Source organism: Ochotona princeps, chromosome 8 (assembly GCF_030435755.1).
Source record: "Ochotona princeps isolate mOchPri1 chromosome 8, mOchPri1.hap1, whole genome shotgun sequence".
NCBI lineage: Eukaryota > Metazoa > Chordata > Mammalia > Lagomorpha > Ochotonidae > Ochotona > Ochotona princeps.
This window is the reverse complement of record NC_080839.1, coordinates 36,758,808-36,772,588: the sequence shown is the minus strand read 5'-3', so window position 1 is coordinate 36,772,588 and position 13,781 is coordinate 36,758,808. Positions and strand designations below refer to the sequence as shown.

Below are 13,781 nucleotides of genomic sequence, written 5' to 3'. Positions count from 1 at the left end.
TGGAGACCCCACAACTGAACTGCTGGACTTAGAATTCCAACCATGGGAAAAATTGCAGGATATGTGGTCTGACTGTAGATTGCATGAGTCAGAACTAGGCCTCCTCAGTTGCTGAAGATGGTGCAGTGGATGGCATGCCCAGATGCACATGGGGGATATGGTAGTCCACTGGGGCCTGCAGAAGACATCTAGTACCATATCAGAGGATCGAGAGCAGAACAAATTGGTCAACTACCCCAGCCAAGTGTTGACAGCAAGTATCTGGGTAAATGCAGACTCTAAGGTGGACTATGTGAGCCAATGAACCTTGAAAGAATCTCCTGATCCTTGGATCAACAAAACCAACGGCATTTCTGACTATCAAATCACTTGAGCAGCACTCTCAAGCATGTTCCACATTAGAGACCCTGGGATGACATTGGGTGGCTGTTCCCCATTCCTGGGTACTACGGCAGTTAGGATGCTGGGTACATCCCTTTCCCTTCTCTCCCCCATTCTGCCACTACAAGAGGAAAAACAAAATCAGAAACAAATCATCTCATCCACTTTCCCCCATTCCTCAACCCTTCCCACCTCAATCAGTGGTCTACAGGTGATGCATCCTTAACTATGTAAACATCATCAAAAATAAAATTAAACAAACAAACCAAAAAACACCTTCCCTCTCAGAGTTTACAGCATAACACATGGATCACAAATAGTAAGAAAATTTTAATGTAAACTGCAGCACTTAAAAACAGAACATTTACTTCATTCATAGAAATAACAAATGGCCATGAATAGGAAATAGGGCATCCTGTGTTCAATATGTTCCTGAAGATATCTGTAACTATGTACTTACAACAAAGGCCTGCGTTCTTGTCCGAATTCTGCTTCATAGTAACCATCTCTGCAGTCTTTCCCAACTAAATCGTGAGGATGAGGTTTATAGGGGTCGTTCTTTGTTACCAACGTAATTCTCACTTTTCCTTTTCCATAATAATTCATTATCTGAAAAAGGGAGAACATTACATATGATTTCAGAACTGATTTACTAAAGGAAGAGTTTGATTTACACACTGTAGTTAGCACTGGATAAAAAAAATCCAACTGACCAGCAACTGTGGCTTAGATGAAACTTTACAGAACACCAACAGGAAAGAACTTAACTGTTTCTGCCATAATTTAGGTTAATTATGTCATTTAATGTTCCTTATTTTCCTTTTAAAACAAGTATGGTGATGTAAAATTTTAGCATAAAGCACGAAGGCCAGTAATGAGTGCACTGAGTTAAGCAGCCACCTGTCACACCAGGGTTCCTTTTGGCACTGGCTAGAGTCCTGGTTGCTCCACTTTCCACTCACCCTACTGCAAATGTATCTTGGAAATCAGAAGAAAAGGTGCAAATATTTGGGCCCTGCAGCCAAGTAGGAGATCTGAATGAAGCTCCTGGCCCAGCCGTGACTATTGTGCCCATCTGTTGAGTAAATCAGCAGAGAGAAGACTGACTGATCTCTCTCTCTCCCTTCCTCCTTCTCTGTAACTCTGTTCAATAAGTCTTCTTTTCTTTTCTTTTTTTCTTAAAGAAATAAATGTTAACTTATGGAATGCCTTGCTCTAAATTGCACTCTCATAACATAAACATCCATGGAAAGTCTACCTTTTAGCCACACTCGAAGTGACAGAATCACATTATTTCCTTTATGCAACACTCATTTCACAAAAATACTTCAGCACATAACAAATTGAGTTTAACAAGATTAAGTTTCATAGAGAAAGTATACCTAGAATACTCAGAGTAAAAAGAACTTAGCATGGATAAGCAGAAAGACACCAAATTTGCAAGAACAAAGCAGGGAATTTAAAAACCACCATACAAAAGAATGAGGTGATAAAGACGGGTGGTTTTTCAGGTACAGGGCTTTAAAATCCATAATCTGGAATTTGAACAGAAACTAAAAAATATTTGTTGTCTTTCTGAATGAAAGCAAGTAACCACTCAAGACTATGATAGGTTAATGCAGAACTCAAGTTCTAAAGCAGTTAGGACCTATTGGAATAGGCCTGGAGGCGTGGCCTAGCGGCTAAAGCCCTCGCCTGGTACGTGCTGGGATCCCATATGAGCGCAGGTTCTAATCCCGGCACCTCCACTTCCCATCCAGCTCCCTGCTTATGACCTGGGAAAGCAGTCGAGGCCGACCCAAAGCCTTGGGACCCTGCATCCGTGTGGGAGACTTGGAGGAAGTTCCTGGCTCTTGGCTTTGGATCGGCATAGCACCAGCCATTGAGGTCACTTGGGGAGTGAATCATCAGATGGACGCTCTTCCTCTCTGTCTCTCCTCCTCTCTGTATATCTGACTTTGTAAAAAATAAATCTTTTTTTAAAAAAAGGATCTATTGGAATGGTTAGGATATAGATCTTAGCATTGTTTTAGAGACATACAGAATACCTGCATTTTAACAAGAAGACAAACATGACTCAAAGATGTAGAAAAGAATGGAATTTTCTTACTTTTTATTAACATTTATTGCATTTTTAAATTTAAATAAAAGGCCTTATATAACTAAAATCCACATCACTGCCAAAAAACATGACAAAAACAAAAATCAAGAATTCAATAAATAACCATCAAAGATTTATTGCATAATTTAGCAAGTCCTTTAAATTCAACAGACTTTTTATAAATAATCTATAAAACCAACAACTAAAATGTGTTGATGAAAAACTAAATAATTTGGGAGGGGTCAGCATTGAGGTGCCATTGTTACCAGCAAAACAAGCATCCCCACATAAGCACCGGTTCTAGACCCGGCTGTTCCATTTCTTATCTAGCTTCCTGATAATACACCTGAAAAAGCAGTGATTGGGCCTATGCACCCAGGGGACCTACCTGGATGGAGTTTCAGGCTTCTGGCTTCAGCCTATTATTGAAGGTACTTGGGGAGTGAACTAGCAGACAGAATCCCTTTCTCTATCACTCTCTCTTTGTAATTCAGCCTTCCCCCCCACCAAAAAAAAATCAAACCCAGAGATAGGCAACAAGGGCACAAAAAACGAGGGGGAATTTTTTTTATAGCTGCTAGACTAGCCAAGTGATTGATGGAAAAAATCTGGTTGATTTCTCAAATTCATGTTTAATCTACAGAATATTCTCACCCACCCATGTAAGGAGAGAATATCTTTTTCTTTATGATGTTTTGTTTCATGAAAGGGAACATAATTCAAAAGCTGTCAAGGTCAGCACCATGAGTCACTCTATTTAGTACACAAAACATATAGGAAAGACTCGAGATCTTATTTAGAAAATGCTCCTACGTATCAACCCAATACAAATCAATTAAAAAGAACTTAGAAAACTTATGGAGACATCTGTGAAAAATCTGGTGATTTAATACAATTGCTACAGCTTAAATATGAAGCAGCCAGCCACAAGAGGAAGGTCTGTTACCTGGATAGATGGGTATGTCCGGTTGTTGTCTGTGCTGTGCTCGCCTGGAATGCTGCCTGCTGAGCGTCCTTCACATTTGTATCTGAAGCGCATGCCCCTCTGCCTCGGTTGCTCAATTATCTCTATATAGGGATTATAGCCACCTGAAAATTTAGAAAACCAAGGAAAAGGGGGCTGACATTAAAATGTTTTAATTTTTTTAACAGCAGAGTAAAATAAAGATTTTCCTCTGAACATTAACAAAGTTGAAATGACTTGATGGGACAAACATATTTTTCCCCCCAAATTCAGCTCCTATGTAGTGTTAACACAACTCATTCAAATTACATAGACTGGTTAGTACTTTTTTGCTTAACATCTTGAGCTGTCACCAGTATGAAGTTCTGAGATAACTACCTCAGAGATATCCACTTCCTAAGTGAGACCAAGCACAAGGGTTTCCCCTAAAATCTCCCTAGAGGAGTGAAGACAACAGCATTTAGAATAAAATATCACACTCCAAAAGTGAGTGAGAGTATTTAGTTGCTTGATTTTACATCACATACTTAATAATTGACATAAAAAAGACAACTCATTGAAAATGGATTTAGATCCTTGTCTAGTGGAACATTAAAGGACTTGTATCAAAGTATCAAAGGCCCCCACTGTAGCATAGTGGATTAAGCTGACCCCTGTGGTGCTGTCATCCAACACGGGATTCAGTTCAAGTCCAAGCTGCCCTGTCCGATCCAACTCCCCTGAAACCATGTGGGAGACCCAGAAGAAACTCTAGACTCCTGGCTTCAACCTGGTACAGCCCTGAGCCTGCAGTGATCACTTGGGGTGTGAATCAGTGGATGAAGATCTTGATTCTCTCTTTCACATTCAGCCTTTCAAACAAAGTATATCAAAACAAGCTCCAGAAAGGGTGTTAGAATTCTCTGTCCCATCTACACCTTTTCTAAACTGTTAGACACAATAGAGGAATAAGAAAATATCTGTAACAAATATAATTCAAAATATGCATCCTCAAGATGAACTACTAATACAAATAACACAGATGACTCTTAAAAATAATTACAGTAAGTGAAAGTCAGACCAAGATGGCATATGCTGCGTGATTTTAATTTACATAAAATGTTAGAATGTGTAAGCTAATCTATAATGAAAGAAAGCAGATTAATAGCCTAAAAACAGAAGTGTAGGATAGATGAGAAAATGCAGGGACATTAGATATGTTTATTATCTTGATTGGTGATGATTTCAAGGATTTATTCACATCAACACTTTTCAAATCACATACTTGGAACATGTACAATATGTTTTCTGATAACTATATGTCAACAAGGCTATTTAAAACTTTCCCACTACTACACTCCTATCTAAATCACAGAAGCAAAAGTTCAACAGACACTCAGTAGTGCTGAGAAGTAGAAAACTAAAAATGTGTTTTTAAGGGGGCTGGAACCATGGTATAATATGCTAAGCCTCTGCCAGTGGTGTCAGCATCCCATATATGCACCAGTTCATATCTCAGTTGCTCCACTTGAGACCATGCACCCCTGGGGGAGACCCAGAAGAAGCTCCTAGCTTAGGACTGGCTCAGCTCTGGCTGTCAGAGCCATTTGGGAAGTAAACTAGAGGATGGAAGACTACCCTTTGTAACTCTGCCTTTCAAATAAATAAATCTTTTAAAACTGCGGTTTTATTTCTGATGTGATGACATCTTTTATTTTTTAAGTTGCCTTCAGTTAGACTAATGATTTCTAAATTCCCCAAACTACTTATCCATTTTACTACGGCTTTACCTATTAGTATGCAATCAATCTTCAAGAAGAGTTAACTCAACAAACCTTATCAGTACACTATGACAAAGAAGTTTTTTTAACCCTATCCACTTACCTCTTTTAACAATAAAATTCTGGAAATACTATTAAACCATCTCCTCTGTGAAGTGGGGGTCGTAACAGCAGCACCTTCTTTATAGGATTCTTACAAAGATTGCAAATTACAGGTTTTAAATTCTTACTAAGTGTCAAACATAACAGATATTTGATAAATGGTATCTATTGTTATTTCAGATGCTTTAAAGCAATGGATAAATGTACATCATGACAGCACCACAGCAGCTGATAAAGGACCTTACAGAGAAGCCAACAACACACAGACTACCGGGACGAGGAAAGCACTAACAAAATTCTGCATTTTTTCCTAACTATGTCACAGGAAAAAATGTCAGTGAAACAAGACTGGAGGTGAGATAAGAAGGAAGAGGGTAGGCATTCCAGGGAAAGGAAAGTATGGCGACAAAATCAAGAATCGTTAGTGGAAGTACAGTGCACTTCTACTTTTAGAAAGGGAACCAAGAAGCCAGTGATGTGGCACAGCATGTTAAGTTGCCACCTGCAATGTCAGCATCCAGTATCTGTGGGGTTCAAGTCTCAGCTGCTCCACTTTGAACACAGCTCCCTGCTAGTGTATCTGGGAAAGCTGCAAACGATGACCCAGATGTTTGAGCCCATGCCACCCACTTGGGAAAGCCTAATGAATTATAGACTACTGGCTTTGACCTAACCTAGCTCCAACCACTGCAGTCATTTAGGGAGTAAACTAGTGGATGGAAGCTCTCTTACACTGCCCTTCAAATAAATAAATATTTTAAAAAGGAGCAGGGAGAGGAAGGCAGAAAGACAGGGAGAAGGAGATGAAGAGAAAGAAACAAAAATCACAGCACATTTAGCAGTGCAGATTTCACTGTATGTGGAAGAAGGAATCAATTGATGTTGCTATATACGGAATATTAAAGGATTAGATTGGCATTTTAGAGTAGGAGTTATAGAGGAGAGGCAGACTGAACAGACAGAGCCAAGTGATCAGTATAGAGTCTACTATGATAGTAGTTCCCCTTATCCTCAAGAAGTATGCTGCATCAGATGCCTGAAGATGTGTGTGGCACCAAGTCCTGTGTAGAACCACATTATTTCCAATCCACACACACTTATGACAATTTTCACATTAGGAGTAGAAAGATTTAACAATACTAATAAACATGACAACTATGACAATATAATGTAATAAGTTAGTTAAAATCTATTTCTAGAATTTTCCACTTATTGGAACCAGCTGGCCAAGAGTAAAAGTGTTAAGGTGAAACCATGCATAAAGCAACAACTGTAAAGTGAGCAATGATGAAGCTATGCCAGAATTATGGCAGTGATAATAGGAATAAAGTGTTACGTAGAAGAGAAAACGGACAATACTCAGTGGAGAACAGTGGAGTTCAGGGTAATTAGAGAATTGATAGATCCATGCCATCATTTTTTCCTTTAGTTTTATTCTGTTTGGTTCAGAGTCCTTGTTTTTAACCTTCTACCTGATTGTTAATTTAATAGACAAAGAAACAGAAAAAAAATTATTTTTATAAGATTTGAACAGCTACATAGAAAGGAATAGACAGACAGAGTGGGCGGGGGAGGGAGAAAGGGAGAGAGACAGAGGAAGAGAGAGAGAGAGAGAGAGAGAGAGATAAATAGAGGGAGAGAATATGAATGTCTTAGACACACTGGTTTATTCCCAAATGGCCTCAAGGGCCAGTGCCAGGCCAAGCCAAAGACAGGAATTTCATCTGGGTTTCCCAAACAGGTGCAGGGGCCCAAGCACTTTGGGCATTTTTGGCTATTTTTCCAAGCACATTAGCACACAGCTGGACTGGAAATGGAGCAGCCGGGATGCAAACCGGTGCCCACATGGGACGCTGGCATCGCAGGCAGCTTCATTACTCCATAATGCTGGCCCTGGGAAACTGACTTTTGACCCAACCAAATTTCTCATACTTATTTTAGTTTTGTTGAAAAAAACTTAAGGTATATATAGATGAGTCCTTCACAACTTTATGTATGTTCTTATATATTTCAAATTTAGATTTCACTTTCAAATATTTTATATTCTTATTTATCTTTACAGGAGTATTCAAGAAAAAGTACATTTCCCACTCAATCGTTCATAAAGTTAACAGCATTTTAAGAGTGACATCATAAATAATTTGTGTGGTTGAACTAAAGGTCATATAAATCCCTGCCCACTACATATTTAAAAGGTGTCATGGTGAGAAATTGATATAGAATGACATCATAAATGGTAAGTGGTTAACTCTTGGAGGGGAGGGGATGTGTGAATGAAAGTGACAGGCTCATTGTGAGCACTCAAACGGAGCATTTAAAGATTTCACTGGTTAAATGATACTTCTTTGAGATAGCATGGATGAAAAAGTCTATGAATAAAAAAAGAAAAGTAGAAAAAGAGTAATGATTTTAAAATAGTAAAAATGCTATAAATATCAGGTATTATATAAAATACTTGAAACTCCTTACAGAAGTTCTTAATTGGTAAAGTCTCATTCGCAACCAATTAAGAGAGTTTATTATAATATCCTTTTTCTTAAAAAAAAGATTCATTTATTTAATTGGGAAGGCAGATTTATAAAGAGGAAAAACAGAGATGAAGATCTTCCATCTGCTGGTTCACTCTCCAAGTAGCCGCAACGGCTGGAGCTTAGACAATATGAAGCCAGAATCTCTTCTGGGTCTCCCACACTGGTCCAGGGTCCCAAGGCTTTGGGCCATCCTCCACTGCATTCGCAGGTCACAAGCAGGGACTGAATGGGAAGTGAAGCAGCTGGAACATAAACTGGTGTCCATATCGGATCCTGGCAGTTGAAAGCCGAGGATTTAGCCACTAGGCTACCTCACGCAACCTATTAAACTACCACAGAATTTTGTTCATAGCAATTATTCCAAAAAACTAACTTAGGTAAGGCTTGTTTTCTTTGTTCTTGGAATAAAGCTACTTTGTTTTATTCCTTTAAACCACCTGTTCATTAGTACCTTATAGACAGGCAATAGTCATTACATATCTGTTGAACAGATTGAAAAACCTAGTGTTTTGTGTTTGTGCAAATTATTCAAATATTAAAGAGCTGTAGTAATGATCAGATTTTCCATTAGATTTTGTCATGAAAAAAACAGTGCCCTGTAGAATTGCTAATTTTTATACTTCTTCATATATAATCTGATCCATCTGTAATTATGATATAAAAGAACTACCCAGCTATAAATCATTTGTATCATGAAGTGTATGATGCACCAGCCATCTCCTCCCTCAGGAATCTATTTTTCAGAGCCATTCTTTCTCAAGATTAAAAATGCTGAGATGCAGACATCTATGGAGCTGAAAAAAGTAAATAAAAATTGCGGGACTGTGAAGAAAATGAGTACTGATAAGATTCCTGCAGAACACCCGTTTTGAAAAGCATTGGAATATCTTCAAATGCTTCAATATGATCACTATATTTCTCTTCAACCAATGCTATGCAAAGTTGGAATTGACTCATATTTTACACAACACTGTAAAATGCTGGTATAGTTCACGATAACATTTCAAAAATAGCCAAAATGCTTGCAACATATGTTTATGTTTTTATTTGTACTTAGGTCTAAAAGGAATGCTATATCAAAACATTATGCTGGGGCTGGTGTGATGGCTCAACTGGCTAAACCTCAGCCTGCAAACATCATCATCCCATATGGATGCCAGTTTGTATCCCAGCTGCTCCACTTCCCATTCTGTCCTTGCTTGTGACCTGGGAATGCAGTGGAGGATGGCCCAAAGCCTTGGGACCCTGGACCAGTGTGGGAGACCTGGAAGAGGCTCCTGGCTTTGCATCAGCTTTACTCTGGCTGCTGTGGCCATTTGGAGAGTGAACCAGCAGATGGAAGATACGTGTTTCCTTCTCTTTGTAAATCTGCCTTTTCAATAAAAATAAATAAATACATTTTTAAAAAATAATGCCTTTTTTTTAAAGTTAATTAAAATAGATCATCTGTTGTCAGACACATTAATTAAAATATTATTGATATAATTGGAAACAGCAGTAACTATTGCAAACAATCATTCTAATACAATATTAAAGCACTTTTATATATACACTTCTCATATGACAGCCTCAATCTTCATAAAAACCAACCACGAATTATCCTGATTTTTTGATGATAAAAATAGAATTCAAAATTATACGAAGTTATAAGAAAAAAATATGAGCAGCAGGTCTGGGATCTCAACTTAAGCAAGCAACCAACATCAAAGCAGCTGGGGGATAAAGCCCCAGGACCCCCACAACACATAATGTGCAACGCAGAACAAAGGCAAACTGCTTTAGGAAGAAAATGAAGGCACTGATACAGCCAACGAAAGCCCTAGACAAAGTTTAACCTGGAAATGCATATCAGAACAACAAAGGTAACTTTTCCAAAACACACATACCCTGATGCTGTCTGGAATTTGAAGAGAAATAAAAATCTTGAAGGGTAAAAACCAGACATGTTTCTGGAAAAAGCCTTCCAAACAATCTTAATGCATTCTATATTAAGACTCATGGCTTTAAAACATAAATCAGTGGAAAGTGATGCACATAACTAGAGAAGCAATCCAAAAATTCAGGTACCTGTTTGAACTGAGTAATGAACACACTAGAAAAAGCAACTTTAGCTACTTGTAATGCTTTTTTCTCACCCACTCAAAAAAAGCTTGTTCAACTGTAAGCAAGACTATTACAGATTTCAATTATTTAAAGTCACTTGCTAAATAAATATTTTAGTACTATCAGTACACACTTCTCGCAAAAAGCACACAAATGATGGTTAGGCCAGTGTGCCAACACCCCAGCTGACAGAGTCCTAGACAAGATTCAGCTCCACAAAAGTAAACAATAAATAGTTTTCTAAAGATAACCTCTATTCACTTGGGAGAAAAAGAAAATAAGACTTCTTGTTTTACTCAAAGCAGGTTTATCAAGGGCTAAAGCTGAGATTTGTTCTAACATAAAGGCTGACTTTCAACTGGACCTGAAGAACAAAGAAAGGGAATTTTTAGGTTGAGTCTATAACTAATGTGTATGCCACAAGGTAAATAAAAGACATAAAAGATTTTGGCAATACAGAGTCCACTGCCACGAGAAGAAAACAAGCCTTGAAACCCTTCTTACTTAAAAGGGTGAAAAAGTAGAGAAATACCTAAAATCTGAAAATATGAACTTCAGATAAACCAAGTATTTTTTTTTTTAGGATATCCTACACAATGTTCAGCCATATGCCTATAAAATGCAGAGAACACAGGTGGGAGTAAGGTGAGACAAAAAGAAATTCTGTGTCCCTTAAACTATTTTAAAAAGATACTACACACTCCAGATTCCTAATTATGATTCATTACCTGAGCCCTTCCTAGTCATTTCATTCATTTCCTTTAGGTCTGTCATCTAACACCTTTTAGTCACTGGTATATCTATACTTTGACACATGTTGCATTTCTGAAACACTTATGGGTAGTCTTTTGCCTGAACAGAGAAGTCATATGCTTAAACTATCCATTCCTCACCTCCAGCTCCATTATTAAGATCATGTTCCCTCACATTCACACCTATTTTTCCCCGCTTTAGTCAGGAAATGTAATTATCTTGAATTCACACTATAAACAATTTGTAAATATTGCAATTTACACAAATAGTTGCTTCCCATACTTCCTATTGGACAGCATAGTGGAGATGCATACTAAAGAAAAAGGTGAATAAACATTACATAAATTATAAGACAATTAGTTTATTAGTACAATGCTATGTGTACTAGAATGATTAGAAGCTTTAAATTCAGACATAAAATACTTCATTTTATTTACATTTAAAAATACATGAATATTTGCTACCCAATTAGGTAAACCTTCGGTCTGCTAACGTTTTTCCTCACTATGTCCATTCAACTCAGTTGTAACAAGACTGGGATCAAGGTGTACTAATTTTCAAAAGACAATGAAAAAGTTTAATAGGATCCAAGCTACGAAATGCAAAACAATCTTATAATTTACCTGACCAAAATTCAGAACCGTGTATAAAGTTCCAGCTACTTGGCGGCAATTATGTAATTTTGCTTATGAGATTAGGATCTGTGCTCCTTTTGCATTAGGGACAAGTAGCTGAATAGGTGAACTATCTATTTACATGTCACATCCGGTGAGAAATGAAGAAATTGTCTCTTACGCTTAGTAATCAATAAAAATATTTTATCAGGTTTTAATTTCTTCCTACAAATACAATCTACAATCTAAACTGGACTACGACCGATTTTTTTTTTTTTTTTTTGCAACTACTGGTTAAGCTCCTGTTTCAAAGCAGGATGGGAATTTTTTCACTAAGTTCTTCATAACTTACAAAGGAAAGTACACCAAGACTCCTTTAAATATTTTTTTCTTCCCTGCTCATTTCAAACTTATTATAAAGAGCCCCATTTTAATACAACTCTAGAAAGAAGACCAAAACCAAAAACCAAAGGGTTAGTGACCCTACAGTTTCCACACTTTGCCAATTTTCCATTTCTTCAATTTTTCCCTTCAATTTAGAGAATCCTCAGTCCTCACCACAGCACAGAATCAGTCAACAAATTAGATTTTCAAAATCACGCGCATCTTAACAGAGATCTTTTAAAAATGGTGTTTCCTCTCTGTTGGAAAGATTCAGATAGTACATTAATAAGATGTGGCTCAACAGCCATCAGGCTTTTTTTTCTTCGCATGCTCACCATTCTTTATCACTTTCAAATACAATTTTTCTGATAATAAATTAAGCGAACAGCTCAAGTCATCTTGTATGTGGAAACGAAATTTGTGAATTTACACCATTATCTGAAAGTGCGGGGTCACTTGAGTGAGTAAAGGGAAAGTTGAAGTATTTTAAACTCCACTTGAATTCTCACACGAAAACCACAGACAAACTGAAATCAAATGTCATGTGAAAACACCCCAATTTCCTTTTCAGCCCCCAGCAGCGAAGGGCGCTGTGCTGCTCAACCCTTTAAAAAGGCTCTAGATGCTTTTCTACTTCCTCTTCTGGACTCGACCCTGGCTTGGTCACCGAGGGCTAGGGGAGCTGGGTGGCCAGCCGGGAAGCTGCGGGTCCAGCGCTCACAAGCCCCCGTGGGCCTCCGGCCGGTGCTGCCCATGCCTGCCACCTGCCACCTGCCCCCTCCACCTGGCCACAAGCCGGCCAGAAGTTCCAGGGCAGCCTTGTCTCCTGGCCCGACCCGCCCTAACCTACTGACAGCCCTTCACAGGTCTGCAGTCTGCACCCTCACCTCGCCCCGAGCCCCGCACACTGCTGCCGCAGTAAACGCGACTCACGCCCCAACGCAAGAGATCTAAGGATATATTAACGGAAAACACACTAAATTATTACTGTCTACAAGCACCCTGCCCCATGACTTCAAAGCACAGATACACCAAAAATGTCCTTGTTCCCTTCTTATTTCCAACAAGGTGGTGGCGGGGAACCCAAAGTCTCTACAAGGGAACCTACAGAAAAGTACTTGAGCTTTGCTTCGCCTGGGGGAGGGGGGAGGAGGATAAATCTGAGGAAGAAACTTTCCACCTCGGAGCTGTGAAAGCACCACAGAAAACTTCTAAAGCCGCGCCACGCTTTGCCAGTTGTCAGCCACCCGGTACCTAAAGACAAGAAGCTCAAAAAACAAACAAACAAAAAAAAACCGGGCAGAAGTTCCAAAGGTTCCTCATTCTGGGGCTAACTCATAAGCTGCCATCTCGACACCAGCCAGTTACCAAGGACGGGCACTCCTCGCCCTCTCCGACCTGGACGCTGACTTTCCTCACACCACCATCGCAGCCGTGGGGAATTTCTCAGGTTCCGGTTACGAAACTGGAATCCAATTACAGAGCCCGGCTTTGATTTCGCACGTAAACCCCGAGGCAGGTACCTTTTTTTTTTTTTTTTTTTTTTTTTTTTTTTAAAGCTGATAATGTGCCAGACGAAGCAATCTTTTTAAGAACGAACCTGCCCGGGCCTCCCTCCCCGTTACAGTCCCGAGCCCCAGGCACCCCGCGCCAGGAACACTCACCCGAGGCCATGACTCCGCTCCTGTCGCCGCCCGCACACAGGCAGCTCCCCGACTTCGGGCCCGAGGCCGCCGAAGCCAGTCAGTCAGTCAGTCAGTCAGGAGGCTAAGGGACCTCTGCAGGCGGGACCTCTCAGTGCCCCTGACCACCCCCGGGCTCTCCTCCTCCTCCTTCCCGCCCTCCTCTGGACTTGTGGCTCACACCTTCCCACCCCCTGAATTCTCGCGCTCCGGCTTACGAGCGTCTCCCTTCCAAGGGTGCCGGAGCCCAGGCGCAGGGGGCGGAGCGGGGCGACCAGCCCATCCGCAGGCCGGCCGAGAGGCGGGCGGCCTGGCGGGAGGGGGATTTCCCGCAGCTGACGTAGCCTTCACGCCGCCGCCTTCCCCGGGGCGTGGGGCGTGGAGCGTGGGGCGTGGGGCGGGGCGT

The 13,781-nt window shown here is 40.0% G+C and overlaps 1 protein-coding gene across 1 annotated transcript in view; it reads right to left on the bottom strand.

The window, feature by feature from the left end:
- REL (REL proto-oncogene, NF-kB subunit) overlaps positions 1–13,493 on the bottom strand; it is a 30,967-nt gene extending 17,474 nt beyond the window's left edge. Inside the window, exons 1-3 of the mRNA XM_004580290.2 lie at positions 13,358–13,493; positions 3,429–3,571; positions 842–990 (exon numbers count right to left, since the gene is read on the bottom strand). Coding sequence (XP_004580347.2) covers positions 842–990; positions 3,429–3,571; positions 13,358–13,367 — 302 coding nt within the window. The 5' untranslated portion in view covers positions 13,368–13,493. The remainder of the gene's footprint in view (positions 1–841; positions 991–3,428; positions 3,572–13,357) is intronic.
- Between the last annotated feature and the right edge of the window lie 288 nt (positions 13,494–13,781).